At 47.5% G+C, this 23900-nt stretch overlaps 1 protein-coding gene across 1 annotated transcript; it reads right to left on the bottom strand.

Moving 5' to 3' along the window:
- Positions 1–1064: 1064 nt before the first annotated feature.
- Positions 1065–23408, bottom strand: LOC145362382 (uncharacterized). The gene is given in 10 exon segments (XM_080218436.1): positions 1065–2067; positions 3823–3933; positions 5771–5846; positions 10470–10577; positions 12421–12476; positions 15962–16016; positions 20797–20848; positions 20851–22029; positions 23139–23249; positions 23339–23408. Coding segments are annotated over 10 exon segments (2544 nt in total). The 3' UTR covers positions 1065–1341.
- Between the last annotated feature and the right edge of the window lie 492 nt (positions 23409–23900).

Genomic DNA, 23900 nt, shown 5'->3' on the forward strand with positions numbered 1-23900 from the left:
GAGAGGTTTACAGATCCCAGAGGGCAAGTAGACGGCTGAAACCAAGTGAATGTTGATGTCAATAGCTAGTACCTATGGAAGATTCACTTCAACGAGCCTGACTGGGGAGAAGCCAGTCAATTTGAAACCTCCTTGCTCGAGGGCCTATTTTAACCTGTACATGTAGTTAGTTACCATAACAGCTAATGGTATCGGGGTTAAAAATGTCTTGCTTCAGGGCTTGTGTTACACACAGGTCCTTGACAGGGAGAAAGGCTTGTCCCATGTTTGTCAGCCAGCAAGCTTTCTTCCAAAGACGTTGGGGGGTGGGGGCTCTTTCTATAATATTCCATCAGTATCCAAAGATTTTGTAAGGCTATTAGATGGTGATTTCTTCCAATCTATTACTTGGATTCGACTTATCGCCATTCCTGAGCTGGCGCTGCAGGGGCTGGGGTGCATTATTGACCCTAATAATCACATTTTAATTTGATGTTTTGAAGTTTCCTTTGTACTTTGATTTTGTTCAGGCTGTTCCCTTTCCTTTTGGGGAGCTGCCCCTTTTACCTTGTCCTGATTTAACTTGAGTTTATTTGGTTTAATCTTAAAAGATGCTATCCCTGTGCTGAGGGCATTTCTGTTCCAGATGGGATGGGTGACATTTGGAGAGACTCTTGATTCTCCAGCAATTCCCATTCCCCTTCTTTCTGATGGATTATGGTGGTGTCACTGTGTGTAATGTGACAGTGAGTAAGAATTCTCAGCAAGGATTAATCAACACTTTCTAATTGGAGATATTCATCAGTGCAACCTCTCATATACTGAATAGTGAAATTTGGGCCAAGATCAGTAGGGTGACACGGTAACACAGTGGTTCGCACTGCTGCCTCACAGTGCCAGGACCCGGGTTCGATTCCTGACTTGGGTCACTGTCTGTGTGGAATCTGCACGTTCTCTCCGTGTCCCCATGGGTTTCCTCTGGGTGCTCCGGTTTCCTCACACAGTCCGAATGACGTGCTGGTTAGGTATACTGGCTATGCTAAATTCTCCCTCAGTGTACCCAAACAGATGTGTAGAGTGGCGACTGGGAGAATTTTTACAGTAAATTCATTGCAGTGTTAATGTAAGCCTACTTGTAACACTAATAAAGAAACTCAACTTAAACAATTTGAGACGGAAGTAAAAGTTCCACATCTTGTTGTAAACTAATTTCTGATGGACAGCAGTAACTGCAACCCCAGGAGCACAATCACCTCTTGATCCAGGATATGAAACTCCAGCCCAGTTACTGGCTGTATTAACATCAGCAGAAACAAACTCCTGCTGTCAGAATGAATTAACAGCAGAATCCAATCCGTGCCGTCACTTGTGAACTCGCTGGTGTTTCAGTAATTGAGATGAATCAATGAATCCCTTCCCACACTCGGAGCAGGAGAACGGCCTCTCCCCAGTGTGAACCCGTTCATGTCTCAGCAGTTGGCATGAATCAGTGAATCCCTTCCCACACATGGAGCAGGTGAATGGCTTCTCCCCGGTGTGAGCTCGCTGGTGTACAGTGAGACCGCCTGAGTGTCTGAAGCTCCTTCCACAGTCAGTGCAGCTGAATGGTTTCTCCCCACTGTGAACTCGCTGGTGTTTCAGCAGAGTGGACGAAAGCTTAAAGCTCATTCCACAGTCAGTGCAGCTGAATGGTTTCTCCCCAGTGTGAACTCGCTGGTGTGCCACGAGGTTCGAGGAATTAATGAATCCCTTCCCACACACGGAGCAGGTGAATGGCCTCTCCCCAGTGTGAACCCGCCGGTGTAATGCTAGATTGTATGACTGAATGAATCTTTTCCCACACACAGAGCAGCTAAACGGCCTCTCCCCAGTGTGAACACGCTGGTGTAATGCCAGGTTGGATGACTGAGTGAAATCCTTCCCACATATGGAGCAGGTGAAGGGTCTCTCCCCAGTGTGGGTGCGTCGATGAGTTTCCAGTTTGGATGGGCAAGTGAATGCTTTCCCACAGTCCCCACATATCCACGGTTTCTCTGCAGTGTCAGTGTCATCATGTCTCTCCATGTTGATGATCAGATGAAGCCTTTTCTACACACACAACACGAGAACATTTCTCCTCACTGAATGGTGATGTTTTTTTCAGGCTGTCTAACTGGTTTAAGCTCTTTTCACAGTCAGTTCACTGGAACACGCTCACTCAGGTGTGTCTCAGTGCTTTTCCAGTCACACTGATGTTTGATTGTTTTGTCTGTAGGAAAAGATTTCAAACATTTCTCCTTCCACATTCCAAGTACGATTCCTAGGAATCGAGTGATTCTGTCAGATCTTGATGTGATGTTTGGTCTAATACCTGTAAAAACCGTCAATAAAAGTCATCACTGACAGTCCAGAATAGAAATTCTGACATGACAGTTCTAGTTTCTCTGCAATTTTTTTTGTCCACTTGAACCCCCAAAGTTGCAGATCCCCATCCCACACACTCTCCCTCCTCCCTGAACTGAAATCCAAATAAACTGTCAGATAATCATTTCAGTATGCTTTTAAAAAATGTGTGCAACTAGAGATAGTATTTTTGATGATTCAATTCATTCAAAACACAAGAGAAAACATTAATCAGAATCACCCTGAACCCATCAGTCAGAATAGCAGATGTTAACTTTGTGTCCAGAACTGACTGTTTAGAGATTTGATGAGAAATTGTGAAGGGGGTTTCTCCAAACCTCTCTCTCTCTAACTAATTTAAACCTGGTATCAGTGTCAGAGCCCATTCTGCTTTCTGGTTCTCTTCCTGCTGACTAATTAACCTCAATTCAATATCAAGAATATGGAAGCCACTGTTTTTGGCCCCCCTTCCAAGTCTTGTTCCTTTGCAATCCACTCAATCCCTCTTCCTGGCGAATGTCTGAAATTAAGCCAGTTTGTTCATAACCTCAGTGTCCCATTTGATCCCAAGTTTCTGGGACCGCCTATTTCCACCTCAGTAACATCACATGACCTCAACTCTACCTCAATGCTGCTCAAACCCTCATTCAGGCCATTGTTACCTCCAAACTCAACTGTTCCATCGCACTCTTACGGGTCTCCATTTTACCTATGGAAATGTGAAGTCATCCAAAAGTCCACCAACCCTTTCCTAATTAACAGCAAGTCCTGTCCCCCAATCACCTCTGTCCTCCCTGATCTGCCTTGGCTCCCACGCATGTAACACCTTGATTGTAAGATTCTCATCCTTGTTTTCAAATCATTCCATAGCTTCAGCCCTCCCGATCTCTGTAATCTTCCCACAAACATCCGAGATATCAGTGCTGTTCTGGTACATTCACTACTGCAATTACTCCACCACTGGTGGTCATGTCTTCAGCCCTAGGTTCTGAATTCCCTCCCTGTACTTCTCTGTCTCTGCCTCACTTTCCTCCTTTAATACTCTCTTTAAAACTCACCTTGTTGTCCAAGTTTTTGGTCACCTGTCCTATTATCTCCTGATGTATCTGGGAATCTCACTTCGTTTTATAATGTTCCTTAAAGTTTATTTATTAGTCACAAGTAAGGCTTACATTAACACTGCAATTAAATTCCCCTCATCACCAGCACCTGTTTGGGTCAATGCACCTAACTAGCTCATCTTTCCAACTGTGGGAGGAAACTGGAGCATCCGGAGAAAACCCATGCAGACACAGGGAGCACATGCAAACTCCACAGTGACCCGAGCTGGGAATCGAACCCAGGACCCTAGCACTGTGAGGCAGCAGTGCTAACCACCGTGCCACCCTGACCCGAGATCCAGCATCTAGCCCACACTGGGTGTTTATGAAGACTTATCGCCCAGATCCATTTAAATCCCACTGGTTCCAGCTCCTCACCGCCTGCGGATCCACAAAGTGTTTCCAGAACCTCCAGTGTCTGAGCCAGGATGGGGCTGTTAACCTGGGCTTGTTCCCGGGAGAAGCCCCACAGCTGCAAACCAGGGAGCTGACAATGATTCTGAAGCGGATCCACAAAGTGTTTCCAGACCCGCCCAGCCACCGCCTAACGCTGACTCCGCTTCTCCGGGACAAACCAGCACCAAGGACAGCAATGACACTGCGTATGCTCCACATCACAATGCCGGGGACTGATTGACGGTGGCTATGGACCAATAGGAAGAGGGGGCGGGGCTGGAGGACCAAGCGGGAGAAGCTGGTCCTCCAACCAATCGAAGTGAATGAGGGGCGGGGCTGGAGGACCGCGCAGGAGCGGCTGGTCCTCCAATCAGTTATCGGGGCGGGAGTGTAAATGAAGCATGCGCAGTGATTAACGGCGACGGAGAAACGATTCTTGCTCAGATACACAATTAGTAAAAGGTGGGAATGGCGAGGCAGAGGGAGCGATGGATCAGGCGGGCGGTTTACGAGACTTCGTAAACACCTTACATAAACCGCGTATCCTTGAAAAAGAACCTACCGGTAATTGGGGATGGTCCCCGGCCTGTTTGTACAGAGCAGAACCGTAACTTTCAGTTACAAACCCCGGTTAACCGCCGCCATCTTTTTCAGGTGATCCCAGTAAGGAGCATGCGCAGCTGTCATCTTTATCGGGGGGATTCGCACTAAGGCGCATGCGCAGCTGTCATCCTCGTCGGCGCATTCGCACTAGGGCGCATGCGCAGCTGCCTTCTTTATCGGGGTAATCACACGGGTGCGCGCGTAGCTGACAACTTTATCGGTGCATTGGCAGTAGGGCGCATGCGCAGCTGACATCTTTATCGGAGCGCTCGCATTAGGGCGCATGTGTAGATGCCATTTTTGTTGGGGGCAATAAGTTCCTTATTGGAAATTCCTCCCAGTGACAGAATGTGGACAACTTGCCCATCAAACTGCTTCACTCTTTCACTTCCAATTTCTCACTGATGCAGCACAACTGTGCCATCCCCTCAACCATGGTTATATAACATCATGGTTCTGAACAACCTGGTTATTTACTAGTGCTACAAGTAGGCTTACATTAACACTGCAATGAAATTAATGTAAAAATCCCCCAAGTCACCACACCGACACCTGTTCAGGTTACGCTGAGGGAGAATTTAGCACGGCCCAATGCTCCCTAACCAGCACGTCTTTCAGACTGTGGGAGGAAACTGGAGCACCAGAGGAAACCCACACAAATACGAGGAGAATGTGCAAACTCCACGTAGACAGTCACCCAAGCCAGGAATCGAACCCAGTTCCCTGACACTGTGAGGCAGCAGTGTTAATCACTGAACCACTGTGCCGCCCACACAGCTAACCTCAGACAGTTGGCAGTGAGAGTGACGGTGTCAGTAGTCAGGGAATGAAGTTTGGAGTGGGAACTGGAAAGAATGGCTTCAACTTTCCCAATATCTAAATGAGAGAAAGTTCCTGATGTTCCGGTATTGGATGTCAGACAAATCGGGATGATGTGTGAGTTGGAGGGGAACTCAGAGGTGATAGTCTTCACATATATCTAATACCCTGGACATTGTAAATGTTGGAGGTTTAGCATTACATGATTCTGCCAGAGTTCTGATCAAGCTAATACAGAAAAATCCCTTTTCTTCATCCTCTACTTCTTCTACCCCCCTCTCTCTCCCTCTTATTCCTGTCCATAGATACTGGATCGTGTATCAGCCCAGACTGGGTGGCAGGTTCCCTTTCCTGAAGGATATAATGAACTAGTTGTTACATTTATGACAATCCAGCAGTTCTCATGGTCACTCATTCCTTGTGCCGGCCCCACAGATTACAAGATCCATTCAGCTCAGTTTCACCACCTGCTTTTGTGGCTTGACTCTCACTTTTTCTGTTTCAGAAAGGGTGAATTTGCAATCAGGAAGCTCAACCCCAAACATCACGTCAGGATCACCCAGTTTACTGTAGCCGGAATATCATTGGATTTTGAACATGGAAGGAAAAAGCACTGTTCACAGTGGGGAGAAACTGTACACATGTTCTGTGTGTGCGCGAGACTTCAGTCAGTCATCCGGCCTGTCAAGACACAAATGCAGTCACAGCAGGGAGAAGCCGTGGAAATGCGGGGAATGTGGGAAGGGATTCAATTATCCGTCACAGCTGGAAATTCATCAGCGTGGTCACACAGGACAGAGGCCGTTCACCTGCTGTGTGTGTGGGAAGGGATTCATTAATTCATCCAACCTGATGACACACCAAAGTATCCACAGCGAACACAGACCTTTTAAATGTCCGGACTGCAGGAAGTGCTACAAAAATTGTCAAGAACTAATGTACCATCAACGTGTTCACACTGATGAGAGACCATTCAGGTGCCCTCAGTGTGGGACTGGGTTCAGGCAATCATCTCATCTCACTGTCCACCAGCGCACTCACACCGGGGAGAGGCCGTTCGTCTGCTCCGAGTGTGGGAAGAGATTCACTCAGTCCTCCCACCTGCTGAAACACCAGCGCGCGTACCAACATAAAAATTAGGAGCAGGAAGAGGCCCCTCGAGCCTGCTCCATCATTCAGTAAGCTGATCTGATTGTAACCTCAACTCTACATTCCTGCCTAAACCCCCATCACCTTTCACTGCATTGTTAAACAGGAATTTATCCAGCTTTGTCTTAAAAATATTCAAAGACTATACTTCCACTGCCTTTTGAGAAAGAGAATGGCTTTTAACATTTCCTCTGTGACAAATGTTCAGCTAACTGGGCCGAACTTTCCCACTTTCTCCCTTTTTCCCTGAATCGATGGAATTTTGTAAAATTAAAACCACTACAACAACAATCTCAATAGTCTCTTCTTTCAACACCTGAGGGGGAAATCCATTCGGATCAGAGAATCTCTCAGCGCGCACACCCAAACAATGTGCTCAATAACACTGTTCGTAATCTTCCTGATTTGCGCCATCTCTTCCATCTCCTGATTTAGAACTATCTCTGGGAGGTTACTTCTGCCCTCTTTAGCAAAGATGGGTGCAAAAGACAGGGCAGCACGGAACCATAGAACCCTACAGTGCAGAAGGAGGCCCTTCGAGTCTGCACCGAACACAATCCCACCCAGAACCTACCGCCGTATCCCTATGTATTATACCCACTAATCCCTCTAACCTACACACCCCAGGACACTAAGGGGCAATTTCTTAGCACGGCCAATCAACCTAACCCGCATATCTTTGGACTGTGGGAGGAAACCCACACAGACACGAGGAGAATGTGCAAACTCCACACAGACAGTGACCCAAGGCCGGGAATTGAACCCAGGACCCTGGAACTGTGAAGCAGCAGTGCTAACCCACTGTGCCACCATGCTGCCCTGCTGCTAACCAGTGATTAGCACTGCTGCTTCACAGCTTCAGGGACCTGGGTTCAATTCCCGGCTCGAGTCACTGTGTGTGAAGTTTGCACATTCTCCTCATGTCTGCATGGGTTTCATCCGGGTGCTCCGGTTTCCTCCCACAGTCCAAAGATGTGCAGGTTAGGTTGATCGGCTATGCTAAAAATTGCTCCTTAGTGTCCCAAGATGCTTAGGTTAGAGGGATTAGCAGGTACGATATGGGGGTAGGGCCTGAGTGAGATTGTGGTCGGTGCAGACTCGATGGGGTGAAGGGCCTCTTTCTGCACTGTAGGGTTCTATGAAAATCTCTCTTTAGTTCACCCACAGTAGCCCGACTTTTCACAATCAGTTCTCCAGATGCACTTTCTATGGGAGCAATGCTCACTTTTTTCTTGTTAAGTATTTATACAAATTCCCTTACAGCCAAGGGCTAGGATGGAAAACAGTTTGTTAGACGTGCCCTGGAGGGCTTTTTGATACAGTGTGTTGACAATCCATCCAGGGAGGGAGCCGTACCAGACCTGATACTGGGGATTGAGCTGGGCCAGGTGATCAGCGTTTCAGTGAGTGGGGGGGGGGGGGGGGGGGGGTGCATTTTGGCCTTAGCCGCCATAATCCCATAGGATTTGAGATAGTCATTGATAAGAGTGGCCCTCAGGGTGAGGGTGGTTAATTAGGCGAGGGCCAGTTAGATCCAGATTAGATGGGAACTGGGGAACGTGGATGGAGAACAACTATTTGAGGGCAAATCCATGTCTGGCACGTGGAAGACTTTTAAAAGGCCTGTTGATTGAAGTGCAGGACAGGCAATGTTCTCGCAAACAAATGAAGGATAGAAATGGCAGGATTCGGGAAACAGGAATGACAAGGGAAATTGTAAGCTCAGTAAAAAGGAAGCATGTGATAGACCGAGTCTAAGAATGGACGAAACCCTTGAGGAGCACGTTGAAAGTAGGAAGGAACTTAAACGTGGAATTAATAGTAGGAGGGATTATTATTTAAAGGGTGAAAAGCTGCAGCATGCTACGGTGCAGAGGGACCTGGGCGTCCTTGTGCATGAGTCGCAAAAACCCAGTCTGCAGGTGCAGCAGGTGATCAAGAAGGCGAATGGGATGTTGGTCTTTATAGCGAGGGGGATAGAATATAAAAGTAGGGAGGTCTTGCTGCAACTGTACAGGGCACTGGTGAGGCCGCAGCTGGAGTACTGTGTGCAGTTTTGGTCGCCACACTTGCGGAAGGATATATTGGCCTTGGAGGGAGTACAGAGAAGGTTCACTAGGCTGATACCAGAGATGAGGGGGTTCGCCTATGAAGAGAGACTGAATAGACCGGGTCTGTACTTGTTGGAGTTTAGAAGGCTGAGGGGGGATCTTATAGAGATGTATAAGATAATGAAGGGGATAGATAGGGTAGAGGTAGAGAGATTCTTCCCACTTAGAAAGGATAGCAGGACTAGAGGGCACAGCCTCAAAATAAGGGGGGGGGAGCAATTTAGATCAGAGTTGAGGAGGAACTTCTTCACTCAAAGGGTGGTGAATCTCTGGAATTCTCTGCCTGTTGAAGTGGTGGAGGCTACCTCGCTAAATATATTTATGTCACGGGTAGATAGGTTTCTGATAGACAAGGGAATTAAGGGTTATGGGGAGAAAGCGGGAAAGTGGAACTGATCCACTTCAGATCAGCCATGATCTTATTGAATGGCGGGGCAGGCTCAAAGGGCTAGGTGGCCTACTCCTGCTCCAATTTCTTACGTTCTTATGAACCCATATCTTCCTCCATTTTTTCTGCTATCTCCTTCATCCTCACTCCAACAAGTACGAGGAGTGCGTGGAACTTATTTGTCGTTGAAACAATCTGACCAGCTGGCTCTGCTGCTTCCCTCTCTTCCACTGGTGCACTAAGTTAAATTGTCTCTAAAGTTCCTGTTTCTGGAGTCCTAAATGCACACTGCTCTCTCCCATCATCCCCCTTGTCAATTTCTGGGACTCGGGTGGAAGGACACGATGACACAGCTGTTGCATTCCATCTTGACTTGGCCCTTTATTAATAATTCATTAGTATCTGCAGTGTTTTGAATTAAACTCTACTCTGTGTGATTAACTCACCAATGGCTCCTAATATCTTAATAAATTGGGCAATCAAACCTTCTAAAGAGGGTGAATATGTCTGAGAATTATCCAGCTGCAAAACTATTTCTATTAAGGTCATGGATTATTACAGTCGATGTACACTGTTTTGATTCTGCCAGCAGGGCTGTGGAATTAATTGGATAGATTTCTAAAGAGACAGCATGATGGGTGAAGTGGGTTACATCTGTGGAATAACCAATAAATATTCAGTATCCATCAAGGGGGCAATATTCATCTGGAATTTTTTTATCTGGGTTCAGGTCAGTATTCAGTCTCTGGAGATAGAGACAGGAACGAATGATTATGAATTGAACGCAGCCAGAATCTGCACCTTCAGGAGAACCAGTGTGAAAGTCATAACAGTCACAGCACTTAGAATAGAGGGATAGAAGCAGATAGTCCAGTTGGGAACACATGATGGGTGCAGGCTTGGAGGGCCAAAGGGCCTGTTCCTGTGCTGTATTGTTCTTTGTTCACTTACCCACTGGAGATTTACGTGCAAAACTTGACAAATAGAATCCTTATTGGATAGGCACATGGAGCACACCAGAATTATAGGGAGTGGGATGGCTTGATCTTGGGATTGGACATAGCTCGGCACAACATTGAGGGCCGAAGGGCCTGTACTATGCTGTAATCTTCTACGTTCTAGAATAGCAGAACTAGAGGGCACAGCCTCAAAATAAGGGAGGGGGATGCAGTTTAGATCAGAGTTGAGGGGGAACTTCTTCACTCAAAGGGTGGTGAGTCTCTGGAATTCCCTGCCCATTGAAGTGGTGGAGGCTACCTTGCTAAATATATTTAAGACACAGGTAGATAGGTTTCTGACAGACAGGGGAATTAAGGATTATGGGGAGAAAGCGGGAAAGTGGAACTGATCCACTTCAGTTCAGCCAAGATCTTATTGAATGATGGGGCAGGCTCGAAGGGCGAGATGGCCTACTCCTGCTCCTACGTCTTATGTGGAATATATCACAGCAATCGTCCACAGATGTTGCGTATGTTTAAAAATACATCGGAATTGAGAATCAATATTGTCGTTTGACTGGGAATTGAATGGCACTGCTGTTACCCGGCATTCGCTGCGGTTATGAAAGCGCCCCATTTACGGCACCGGAACCCAGTGCGCAGGCGCAGTGCTATACTTGGCGCATGCGCGATGTCACTTTGCCCGGGGTCCCTGCGATTGAGGGCGACACTTTTTTCCAGCGGGTAAGAGTTGGTGCGGTGGGGAATGGAGACGGGGCGGGGAGGGAACGGAGCCAGGAGACGGGGCGGGGAGGGAACGGAAGCTTCACAAACACCCGCTATAGGCCGCAGGGCCCGAGTATACCCCATGGGTCCCGTATTTACAGCCGCGAGTCTTTTTCCCCGGGATCCGGAGCCCAGTGCCTCCGCCGCCATGTTGGTTTAACGGGGAGCGCATGCGTGGCCGTCTGTGTGACGCAATCGCTGGGTGGGCGGGGCCTCAGGGTCTGGCTGACCAGGGGAGAAACTTGTCTCATTGTGAAGTTCACATCACAAGTAGGCCTTACATTAACACCTCAATGAAGTTACTGTGAAATTCTCCTGATGGCCATAGTCCAGCACCTGTTCGGGGTCAATGCACCCTAACCAGCACATCTTTCAGACTGTGGGATGAAACAGGAGCACCCAGAGGAAACCCACGCAGACACGGGGAGAATGCGCAAACTCCACGCAGACAGTGACCCAAGCCAGGAATCGAACCCGGGTCCCTGGCGCTGTGGGACAGCAGTGCTAACCACTCATGTGCATAGTATTGATGTTTTTCTCTTTTAATCCACAGGTGCTTCGGTCCGCCTTGTTGTCCAACGAGGGGCATACACGCGATGGGTCGTACAAGGGCTGCTCTTGGTTGTTTCGAGAGTAGCCTAGTACTTCACATCGTTAGTGTACGCTTAAACTGGACCAGATGCTGGGCAACACAACAGCTCAGTGACTATCACTGTTTGCTGTGCAGATACGTGGATTTGGGCCAGTGTCTGCGGGAGTTTGCGCATTCTCCCCGTGCTTGTGTGGGTTTCCTCCGGGTGCTCCGGTTTCCTCCCACACCCCAAAGATGTGCTATTAGGCTGACTGGTGTAACAAATTGTCCCTAAATTAGTCTTTCCTCAATGTGGATGGCCATAAGCATAGACAAGGGTCATGGGTGGAGAGGAGACTCATAATGTTAAAATGGCGGCGTGGGCTCGTTGGGCCAAAGGGCCTGTTTCCTGGGCTGTGTTGTTCTTTGTTCACTCAGACTGCAGACAGGCCCGGGTTAATGATTGACAACTTTATAGAATCCTCACAGTACAGAAGGAGGAGGTCATTTGGCCCATTGAGCCCATAATCCAAATCTAGAAAGAGAGACAGACCCGTTCAGAACTGGTTTGTATTGGGCTAGATGTTTGGTGATTGGCCACCAGTATTCACTCCTTTTTCATTGACTCGCAGAACCACTGAATGATTACAATACACAGGGGGGCAATCAACCCATTATACCCATGCTTGGCTTTGTAACAGCGAATCAGCTCCTCCCACTCTTGGCCCTTCTCGTAGTCCAGCATTTTTTATCTCCTCCAGGTAATGATTCTGTTTCCTTTTGGATCAGTTTGAGCTGTAGTGGAGATGGAAGTGAAACTGCCACTTTTAACACAGAGGATGTTGGAATCCAGTTGGGCCCAGCAATTTTCAAAGTGACATCATCAAAGGAGGTAAATTTTAGGGGAAATCGGATTGTCAAATGGGTATTGTTTTTGGAATAATTATTTTTGTCAGTGATTTAATCTAATTTAATGAAATCAAATGTTGTAAAATGTTAAGAGGCAGCTAGATGGGTACGTGAATAGGGAGGGAAACAGGCCGAGTAAGGGCAGAAGGTTTCTTTTCAGTTTGGTTGGGGCATTATGATCAGCATAGACTTGAAGGCCAACGGGCTTGTTCCTGTGCTCTACTTTGCTTTGTTCTTTGCTGTGTTTTTGGGATTTGGACAGGAGTAAATATTGCCCACCACCAGTTACCTGTGGAGAAGACGATGTTTGTTGCTCAGCAGCTGGTAAGAGGCGCTGGAGGGGAACTAGTGGGTGGAGAGGTTTCAGTAACAGTCAGTGTGGACTACAAACCCGAAATGAGAAACTGCAGCTGCAAGAAATTTGCCCAAAAACAGGCCCAGGTTAAATGTCATCAACTTGGTTTCATGGTGAATGTGCCATCTTGATCTGATGGAATCTCGACAGTGCTGAGGGAGGCCATTTGGCCCATCAGGTCTGTACCAACTACAATCCCACCCAGGCCCTGTTCCCACAACCCCACACATTTACCCCACCAATCTCCCTGACACTAGGCTCGATTGATCATGGCCAATTAACCTAATTTGTCAACACGGGGAGAACGTGCAAACTCCACACGGACAGTGACCCGAGGCCGGAATTGAACCTGGGTCCCTGGTGTGTGAGGCAACAGTGCCAGGTGCTGTGAGGCAGCAATGCCAACCACTGTGCCACTGTGCTGCCCCCCCTTATAATGATGTAACAAAAAGTGGGTGATGGTTCTTCGTATCAGGAGAGAAAATTATTGGTTCCTTGGTTTGATTTTTCACTCAACCCAAACAGAGGAGAGAGGGAAGGAGAAAACTGGGAGTGGAGGAAAGAAATGGTGAGTTGGGTTTGGATTTCAGCCCAGGGAGGAGTGGCAGTGTGTGTGGGAAGGGAATTTACAGATGTGGCAGAACAAGAGAGGAAAAAATGTTCCAGAGAAACTCCAATTGTCTATTCTGGATTTATATCCTGCTCACTCGCAGTGAAGAGTTTTTAAATCTCCTTTTCCAGGCTTTCAGAAGGGGAAGATGATCATAAGGGGCCAGGAAGCTCACATGGAACATCGCAGCAAGCTCTGGCAGAATCATTCAATTCATCAGGGCCTGAATATTATCCACATTTGAACGTGAAAGCGGAAATGTTTGTCCTGCCTGCAGGGAAAGATTTCAAACATCAGTGTGACTGGAAAAGCAGCGAGACACACACACACATCCGAGTAAGTGTGTTCCAGTGAACTGAGTGTGGAAAGAGTTTTAACCAGTTACTCAGCCTGAAAAAACATCACGCCATTGACAGCGAGGAGTTATTATACACATGTTCTGCACGTGGACAAGGCTTCAACTGATCATCCAACCTGGAGAGATACAAGGACACTGGCACCATGGAGAAACCTTGGAAATGTGAGGATTGCGGGAAAGGTTACAATTATCCATCCCGGCTGGAATATCATCGACGCACACACACCGGGGAGAGGCCGTGGAAATGTGGGGAATGTGGGAAAGGATTCGATTCTCAATACCAGCTGGAAAACCACCGACGCAGTCACACTGGGGAGAGGCCCTTCACCTGCTCGGTGTGTGGGAAGGGATTCACTCAGTCAGCCTGTCTCATGTCACACCAGCGATTTCACACTGAGGAGAGGCCCTTCAGCTGTACCGACTGCGGAAAGAGATTCAGACATTCATCCCACCTCAGTAAGCACCAGCGAGTTCACACTGGGGAGAGACTGTTCACCTGTCCTGAGTGTGGCAAGCGATTCACGGTATCCTCGGATCTGCTGAAACACCAGCGAGTTCACACCGGGGAGAGGCCATTCACCTGCTCAGTGTGCGGGAGGGGATTCACTCAGTCAGCCAACCTGGTGGTCCACCAGCGAGTTCACACCGGGGAGAGGCCATTCAGCTGCACTCACTGTGGAAAGAGGTTACGGTCATCGTCGGAACTCACTGCACACCAGCGGGTTCACACTGGGGAGAAACCATTCACCTGCTCCGTGTGTGGGAAGGGATTCGCTCAGTCATCCCACTGCCTGACCCACCAGCGAGTTCACACGAAGGAGAAGCCATTCAGCTGCTCTTCCTGCGGAAAGAGGTTCAGGCATTCAGGCAACCTCAGAGCGCACCAGCGAGTTCACACCGGGGAGAGGCCATTCACCTGCTCCGTGTGTGGGAAGGGATTCCATTGGCTATCCAGCCTGCTGACACATCAGCGAGTTCATAAACAACCACAGGGATTAGATTCTGCTGTTAATCACATGGTCTGATAATAATTGTTCTGTTTCTGCTGATGTTCGCTGTCACCCAGAATCATCAAACAAAAACACCACCCCTCAAACTCGTATCAAATTCCCACCCCGTCTGACTGAAATAAAGAACCAAAAGCTCTCCAGGTCCTCATTAAATCCGAGAGAAATGTGACACAGCACCCCACAAAGAGAAGATAAACCACAACTGCAACAACGTGACTGAACACAGCAAACTCAACACATCTACTTGGAATAGGTTCCCTACAAGAGACCTCAAAACAGACACTGACGGAGAACAGAATCAACAGCCCAAACCAAGGGGAAGGAATACAGCGAGCTCACAAACACATTGCTCCAGGATGGGGAAGACAAGCGTCAGGCAGAGCGCAGCGAAAACAGGCAGAGCACAAAAGATGCCACCACACGTAGATAATAAAGGAAGACGAGAACGCACTAACTAGGAGGACAGTGACAAGGAGCTACAACTGGAACCTTAATGAACTGGACAGTGAGGAGAACACGCTATCCCTGAGCATCCCACCAAAGCAAGAAGTTGTGGTTTATCTCCCTCTCTTTGTGGGTGCTGTATCACATTTCTCTCAGACTTACTGGGGACCTGGAGAACTGTAAAAGGACCTGTAAAGGAAAGCACGAGACTGGATAAGTTCAGAATTCATCCCGGGTACACCCCTAAGGCAGGGACCCCTAGGGCCAGAAAAAAGACTAAGAACAGAACCAAAGCAAACCACGAGCCAAAGGACACTCCCAGTAAACAGCAAAAGACAAAATGGTACCCAGTCCCAGACCACTGGGGGAACCGGAGGAAAATGTCAAACTGCTCACCATAGAGGAACTATTCAGAATAATGATTAAGGAACACGATAAAAGAATGAAAGTTAGAGTCATCCACTGGATGGAAACCACAGTGCAGATGGAAAAGTTTAACCAAGGATCACAGAAACCGTGCAGAGGGACAGCCAGCCCAGAGCAGAACCCCTCTCAGAATAGGCAGCATTACCAGTAACATCAGCACAACTTTACAACTAACACAAACACAAAAGGTTCCAGGGAAAAGACTTTGCTTCATATCCGCCGCCAAACCCAAAACCAACCAACAGAATCAGACCTTGAGGAATTCTTCAAAAGGATAAAAATTGACAGTTTGCTTTGAGGAAACGAACTCGGAGAAAACCCCCCTCGACACCAAAATCCAAATGGATACCACCCAAAATCAGCAGGGATACCTTAGAATTTACCAAGAAGAAGATAGAAAACATCCCATCATTGAAAAGAAACTAAATAGAATCACAGAATATTCTAGTGCAGAAGAGGCCTTTTGGCCCATCGAGTCTGCACTGATGTACGAAATGCCCCGACTGGTCCATCTAATCCCACTTGCCAGCACTTGGCACACCAAGGCTGTGGGCAAACTACTCATCCAGGTTTTTTTTGAAGGATGTGAGGCATCACACCTCCACCACCCTCCCAGGCAACACAAACCTCAGAAGAACAGGAGACAAAGGAACTAAGAGACAACACGGACATCATCATAAAACTGGCAGACAAAGGACACATTATTATCATGGACAGACAACAAAACCTACCAAAGGACACAGTTCAACTACACAACCCAGAACATTACAAACAACTGGAGAGACCAATTTATCCAGAAACAAGACAAACGATAGCACAGACACTGGAGAAACCATTGACAGATAGCTGCGTTACCTAGAAACGTAGATAATACTTAGGGGTAAGTTTAGGGTAAGTTAGGGGTAAGTTTTTCACTCAGAGGGTGGTGAGTGAGTGGAATCGGCTGCCGTCAGTGGTGGTGGAGGCGAACTCGCTGGGGTCTTTTAAAAGACTTCTGGATAAGTATATGGGGTTTTATGGGATTGGGGGCTATAGATAGGTGTTGATGTGATCGGCGCAACTCGTGGGCCGAAGGGCCTGTTTGTGCTGTAGTGTTCTATGTTCTATACTTAGACCAACACTCCTGCCAAAGAGTCTTTTACATGTTCCTTAAAATACACAAACGTCCTGACACAATTCTGGGAGAAATTCCTCCAAGCCTTCCATTTTGGCTACCATAGCAATATGGCAGCTGGTCTCTCTACAGGCCCTGGATGTCCCACCAGCAACCGGGGTGGACTGGGCAATAGGTGACACCAGGAGGAGGAGCAGCAGCTCAGAAGGATACAGCCATCCCTGATGTACATTTCACACCATCTCTGACCCCCCACGACTTGCCTCAGCTTGCAAAATCTCACTAACTTTCCTGGCTGGAGACAATACACATTAACCTGTGCTTAACCCTCTCTCCACTCACGTCGATTCACTCGCATTTCAACCATTATCTTGTAAATTGAGTTTGTGTCCATATCTGCCCTGTCTGTGAACACAACTCCTCACTCACCTGAGGAAGAGGCCTGAGACTCCGAAACCTTGTGCTACCAAATAAACCTGTTGGACTTTAACCTGGTCATTGTGAGACTTCTTACTGTACAGGAGGGGAAACAGCAGCAGCACTGTCTCGGCCCAAAGGCTTCCCCAATTCAGCTGCTCAGAGACACTGGGAACCTCTTCAAACATAAATTTATTTGATGAGATTTGATTTATTATTGTCACATGTCTTAGTATACAGTGAAAAGTATTGTTTCTTGCACACTATACAGACAAAGCATACCATTCATAGAGAAGGAAAGGAGAGAATGCGGAATGTAGTGTTACAGTCATAGCTAGGGTGTAGAAAAAGTTCAACTTAATGCGAGGTAGGTCCATTCAAAAGTCTGACAGCAGCAGGGAAGAAGCTGTTCGAGTTGGTCGGTACGTGACCTCAGCCTTTTGTATCTTTTTCCTGATGGATGAAGGTGGAAGAGAGAATGTCCAGGGTGCATGGGGTCCTTAATTATACTGGCTGCTTTTCCCGAGGCAGCAGGAAGTGCATACAGAGTCAATGGATGGGAGGCTGGTTTGTGATGGATTGGGTTACATTCACAAGTTTTGTAGTTTCTTGCAGCCTTCAGCTTCTCACATTCACCCCAATTCATCCCCCTCTCCATCCATCCATCCCTCCCTACAACTCAGCACAGCAGTTTCACTCTCGTTCTCCCAATCGGTATTCCAGCCTTTATCACATCCACGCTGTTCCCACTTACTTCACACCATTAGATCATACAGTTCAAACGTTATAACCTGTCCAATTTAATATCTCTTACAGACAAATCACCAGTTCCGCTCCACACGGAGCGATATTTATACATGATCCCATTTCACAATAAAACCCAGATTAAATTCAGATTTGTTTGTTATTATTTTAGTGCCCAGCAGCTGATTTGAACTGAAATTGATATTTGGTCTCAGCCTGGCTCTGTGTTTGTGTGAGAGTGTGTGTGTGTGTGTGAGATAGTGTGTTTGTGTAAAGGCAGAGTGTTGCCCATAGCTGTGTCTGAGATTGGTATCAATTCTCTAAATAGGTTGGGCTGCAGCAGCACAATCCTGCAACAAGACCCTCTATCAGTCTGAGGATACAATGACCCACCCCAGGTAGAGACCGTGTACCTCACATCACCACAAGAGGGAGCATCCTCTGGTGTGTTGACTGCAGCAGGAGTTGGCTGGAAAGAAGGAGTTTGATGTTACTGTTATTTATGTTTAAAAGATGTTTTCGTTAAAAGCTAATTGGCCGTCCAGTGCCTCTGTTCATCCACATAAAAGTTACGGTCAATTGAGCCAAGGTTTTGTGACAGTCAAAGAACAACACAGAATGGGAAACAGGCCCAACGAGCCAACGCCACCATTTTAACATTGAGTGCCCTCCTCTACCCATGACCATTGTCTACGCCTATTGGGGAAAATTGAGGGAAAACTAATTTAGGGACAATTTGTTACACCAATCAGCCTAAGAGCACGTTTTTTGGGTTGTGGGAGGAAACCGGAGCACCCGGAGAAATCCCACCCAAGCACGGGGAGAATGTGCAAATTCCCACAAACACTGGCCCAAATCCATGTGTCTGCACAGCAAACAGTGATGGTCACTGAGCTGTCGTGTTGCCCAGCATCTGGTCCAGTGTAAGCATACACTAACGACATGAAGCACTAGGCTACTCTCGAAGCAACATCCAAGAGCAGCCCTTGCACGACCCACTGCGTGTACGCCCCTCGTTGGACAACAAGGTGGACCGAATCCCCTGTGAAGTCGGGTCCAGTAATAACATTAGCTGGGATTGTAGCACTCTCCATTTCCTCTTAGCAATTCATCTCGTTCAGGAGACCCACCTTCTGTTTGTTCCCCTCAATTCCTACTAAACTGCTTTTAGATTTGGGTGAGTTTGTGTAAAATAGGTAAAGGTGGACATTCAACATACTTAACAAGTGAATAAAGGCACAAGATTCCACAGATCCTGAATAAAAATAAACTTTACAAGGTCAGAAAGGTTTAAGGACCTTCGAGAGGAACAGAAGATGGGATGGTAGTTTAAAAGTGTCCGGGATTAATTTGAGAAGTGGTTGATGTCATTGGGTTTGAGAGAGAGAGGGAGGTATTGACAATATCAGCTAACATGGAGAAGTTGCAATGTCACCCCCACAACCCCCTATTGACCCTATTCACACTAAGCTGCTGACCATTTTCTGTATTAATCAATACCTTTTACAGTTCTTGTTCTCTTCTGGTCCTATCCTTCTCACCTTTAAATCCACTCTCACCACACTTTCTGAAAAAACAATCTCTGCCCTCCTCTCCAGCTTCCTTTTCCTTTCCAAGGCCCCTGAACTTGATGTTTCCTCAAGGATCTATCCGTGGCCTCTCCTATTTCTCATCCACATGCTGCCATTAAGTGACAAAAGCACCATGTGAAATTTCCCGTGTACACTGACAACACCCAGCTCTACCTCACCCCCATCCCTCTCCACTGTTACTAAATGATCAAACTGCTTCTCCCACATCCAGTACTGAAATTTCCTCCAGTTAAAAATTGAAAAGATCAAAGCCATTGTCTTCAGTCACCGTTACAAATCCCATTAGGTTTTATTGGTAGAGGGATTGAATTTCGGAGCCATGAGGTCATGTTACAACTGTACAAAACTCTGGTGCGGCCGCACTTGGAGTATTGCGTACAGTTCTGGTCGCCACATTATAAGAAGGATTTGGAGGCATTGGAAAGGGTGCAGAGGAGGTTTACCAGGATGTTGCCTGGTATGGTGGGAAGGTCTTCTGAGGAAAGGCTGAGGGACTTGAGGTTATTTTCATTGGAGAGAAGAAGGTTAAGAGGTGACCTAATTGAGGCATACAAGATGATGAAGGTAAGGTAGGATAGCCTTTTTCCTCGGTTGGTGATGGCTAACACAAGGGGACATAGCTTTAAATTAAGGGGTGGTAGTTATAGGATGGATTTCAGAGGTAGGTTCTTTACTCGGAGGGTAGTAAGGACGTGGAATGCCCTGCCTGCAGCAGTTGTGGACTCGCCAACTTTAAGGGCGTTCACATGGTCAGTGGATAGGCATATGGATAACATTGGAATAGTTTAGGTTAGAGGATCATTACATTGGTTCCACTGGTCAGCGCAACATCGAGGGCCGAAGGGCCTGTACTGCGCCGGAATATTCTGTGAAATGCCGGCATTGGGCTGATGTGGGCACAGCAAAAAGTCACAAAACCAGGTTAATTTCCACAGGTTTATGTGGAATCATGAACTTCTGGAGCAATGCTCCTTCATCAGCTGAGTGGAGATGTAGGTTCATAAACACAACATTTTGAGACAGAGACACAATTGCAAAAATAATGGTTGGAATTCAAGTGACCTGATGAAGGAGCAGCATTCTGAAAGTTTGCGATGCCAAATCAATCTGTTGGGGAACGTCTTGCAGTAGATCAGTGGGAATAGGATTGAGGAATCAGCTGGTGGGTCTCGTGGACAAGATGAGTTCTCAGAGGACAGGAGGGGAGCAGAAGGAAAACTGGAGAAAGATGTGAGTTCAGAGGTCAGACAAAGGGGAGTGTTAGAGGTGGTTTGGTCCAGTGGGTTAGGGGAAGGGAGGGAAGCAGCAGAGGCAGCTGTTTGGATTGTCTTCACAAAGAAGATCATGAGTTTCTCCTCCATGAGCACTCGTGGGGAGGTGAAGATGAAGGAGGGAGAAAGAGAGAACACCTCAAAAAGGAATTAACTCATGTTGAGGATATCAAAAAGATTCAACACGAAGCTAATCTATTTGACTTCTTCAGAATATTAAACCTTAAAACTCGCCAGAGTTCAATAACATTAGCAAATACAAACACAATGAATGTATTACAGTCACGGATAGGATTATCATCAGATTCCAATCACTGTGGTTACTGGTGAATTATTTGGTGTCTAAGGAGGTTGGATGACCAATTGAATCCCTCTCACACTCGGAGCAGGTGAATGGTCTTTCCCCAGGATGGGTGTGTTGGTGTCTAAGCAGTACTGCTTAGGACTGAGTGAATCCCTTCCCACACTCGGAGCAGGTGAATGGCCTTTCCCCAGTGTGGGTGCGTTGGTGTCTAAGCAGTATGGAGGACTGAGTGAATCCCTTCCCACACTCGGAGCAGGTGAATGGCCTTTCCCCAGTGTGGGTGCGTTGGTGTCTAAGCAGTATGGAGGACTGAGTGAATCCCTTCCCACCCTCGGAGCAGGTGAATGGTCTCTCCCCAGTGTGGGTGTGTTGGTGTCTAAGCAGTATGGAGAACTGAGTGAATCCCTTCCCACACTCGGAGCAGGTGAATGGCCTCTCCCCAGTGTGGGTGCATTGGTGTCTAAGCAGTATGGAGGACTGAGTGAATCCCTTCCCACTCTCAGAGCAGGTGAATGGCCTTTCCCCAGTGTGGGTGCGTTGGTGTCTAAGCAGTATGGAGGACTGAGTGAATCCCTTCCCACACTCGGAGCAGGTGAATGGCCTTTCCCCAGTGTGGGTGCGTTGGTGTCTAAGCAGTATGGAGGACTGAGTGAATCCCTTCCCACACTCGGAGCAGGTGAATGGCCTCATCCCAGTGTGGGTGCATTGGTGTCTAAGCAGTATGGAGGACTGAGTGAATCCCTTCCCACACTCGGAGCAGGTGAATGGCCTCATCCCAGTGTGGGTGCGTTGGTGTCTAAGCAGTATGGAGGACTGAGTGAATCCCTTCCCACACTCGGAGCAGGTGAATGGCCTTTCCCCAGTGTGGGTGCGTTGGTGTCTAAGCAGTATGGAGGACTGAGTGAATCCCTTCCCACACTCGGAGCAGGTGAATGGCCTCATCCCAGTGTGGGTGCATTGGTGTCTAAGCAGTATGGAGAACTGAGTGAATCCCTTCCCACACTCGGAGCAGGTGAATGGCCTCTCCCCAGTGTGGGTGCGCTGATGTGCAGTGAGATTCTGTGAATGCCTGAATCCAGTACGACAGAGAGAGGACCCGAATGGTCTCTCGTCAGTGTGAACACATTGATGTGTCAGGAGGTTGGATGACTGAATGACACTGAGAGCAGGTGAATGGTCTCTCTGCAGTGTGACTGCGCCGATGAGTTTCCAGCCTGGATGTGGGTGATTGAATTTCTTCCCACAGTCCCCACATTACTGTAGTTTCCCATGGAGTGACCGCACTGCTGTTTTGGGAGGTCAGATGATGGGCTGAAACCTCGTTCACACACGGTTTCTCCCCACTGTGAACGGTGCTTTTACTTTCCGTGTTCAAAATCCACTGATTCTCAGTTACAATAATTAGAATGACTGTCAGATTCTGATATATTTATTTTCAGTTTCCAGACTGCTGATCGTCTCCGAGTTCCTGTGAAATTTATTTGAAACGGAAAGTAAGGGGATTGAGAGAGAACCCACAGAGACGGGTTATAAATGGAGTTCACACTGAGGCAACAATAAAAAAGACCCACACAGGAGGCCAGGGACCGAGTTCTGCATCCAACACATAGCCAGCTCCTAACTAGTCAGCCTGTGATTCAATGAAAAAGGGACCAACTCTACAATCAATGCCCACTGCCCCCTATGAATATGGCAGCTGCATATGCGTCCTGCTGCCCATTGCCCCTTATAAAGATGGCAGCTGCATGTGCCCTGCTGCCCATTGCCCCTTATAAAGATGGCAGCTGCATATGCACCCTGCTGCCCATTGCCCCTTATAAAGATGGCAGCTGCATATGCGCCCTGCTGCCCAACACCCCTTATAAAGATGGCAGCTGCATATGAAGTCTGAGATCATGTACCAATCACCTCAAAAACAGCTTCTTCCCTGTTGCCATCAGACTTTTGAATGGCATTAAGTTGCACTGCATTAACATTATCTTTCTCTACAACCAAAAGAGAAAATGCTGGAAAATCTTTACTAAGATCTTTTACTAATCTTTACTAAGCAGCTGTGAGGAGAGAAAAGAGCTTTGACAAAGAGTCATCTGGACTCAAAAGATCAGCTCTTTTCTCTCCTTCCAGATGCTGTCAGACCTGCTGAGATTTTCCAGCATTTTCTCTTTTGGTTTCAGATTCCAGCATCTACAGTAATTTGTTTTTATTTTCCTCTACCCTATAGCAATGACTGTAAATTCTGCACTTTCTCGTTTCCTTCTCTATGAATGGTATGCTCTGTCTGTATAGTGCAGGAAACAATATTTTTCACTGTGTGTTAATACATGTGACAATAAATCAGATCAAAAATCCAATTCCCATCTACACCACAGGATGGTGGTGCGCAGGCGCAGTGCCCATTCCAATGGGAGCATGCGCACTGAGTGGCAGGTCCTGCGCGACAGACGCTTGTTTGGTTCTTGCGCGGCCGATAAAGCTGCGGAAACCCAGAGGGAATAATGGAGCGGCCTTTGATCGGGGAGGGTGTGTAAACACTGGGTGAAGATCCGAAACCCGGATACAAACCTGAAGCTCCCGCGTTGGCAGCTCCGGGTCTCTTTCCCCGATTCGAGGCCCCCCGGTTAACGGCCGCCATCTTGGTTTACAGCAGAGGAGTGCGCATGCGTTTTTATTCTGGTGACGTAACAGAGTGGGCGGAGGCTCCGGGTCCCTGTTCCCCACCGGGTCCTAGTGCCCAGGAATGCAGTGTTTTGGACCAAAGGGTTTTAAACAGCTTCCTTCACTCCCAAGCTGCAGCTGATGTTTGCAGCCTTCAGGGCCATGCACACATCAGTGTGAGAGGTTGTAGTCCCTGTAATAGTTAATTATAATTGCCTTTTAGTGTCTAAAGATGTGCAGGTTAGGTTAATATCAGGCACTCACCTGATGAAGGAGCAATGCTCCGAATACTCATGCTACCCAATAAACCTGTTGGACTTTAACCTGGTGCTGTGAGACTTCTCACTGTGCCAACTCCAGTCCAACGCCGGCACCTCCACATCAAGGTTAATATTAGGATGGGGTGATGGGCATAGGGCCTGGATAGGATTGTTGTTGGTGCAGGGCTTGATGGATCGAATGTCCTCCT

Source organism: Carcharhinus amblyrhynchos, unplaced genomic scaffold, assembly GCF_965287045.1.
Source record: "Carcharhinus amblyrhynchos unplaced genomic scaffold, sCarAmb.v2.hapA scaffold_38, whole genome shotgun sequence".
In the NCBI taxonomy this organism is placed as follows: Eukaryota; Metazoa; Chordata; class Chondrichthyes; order Carcharhiniformes; family Carcharhinidae; genus Carcharhinus; species Carcharhinus amblyrhynchos.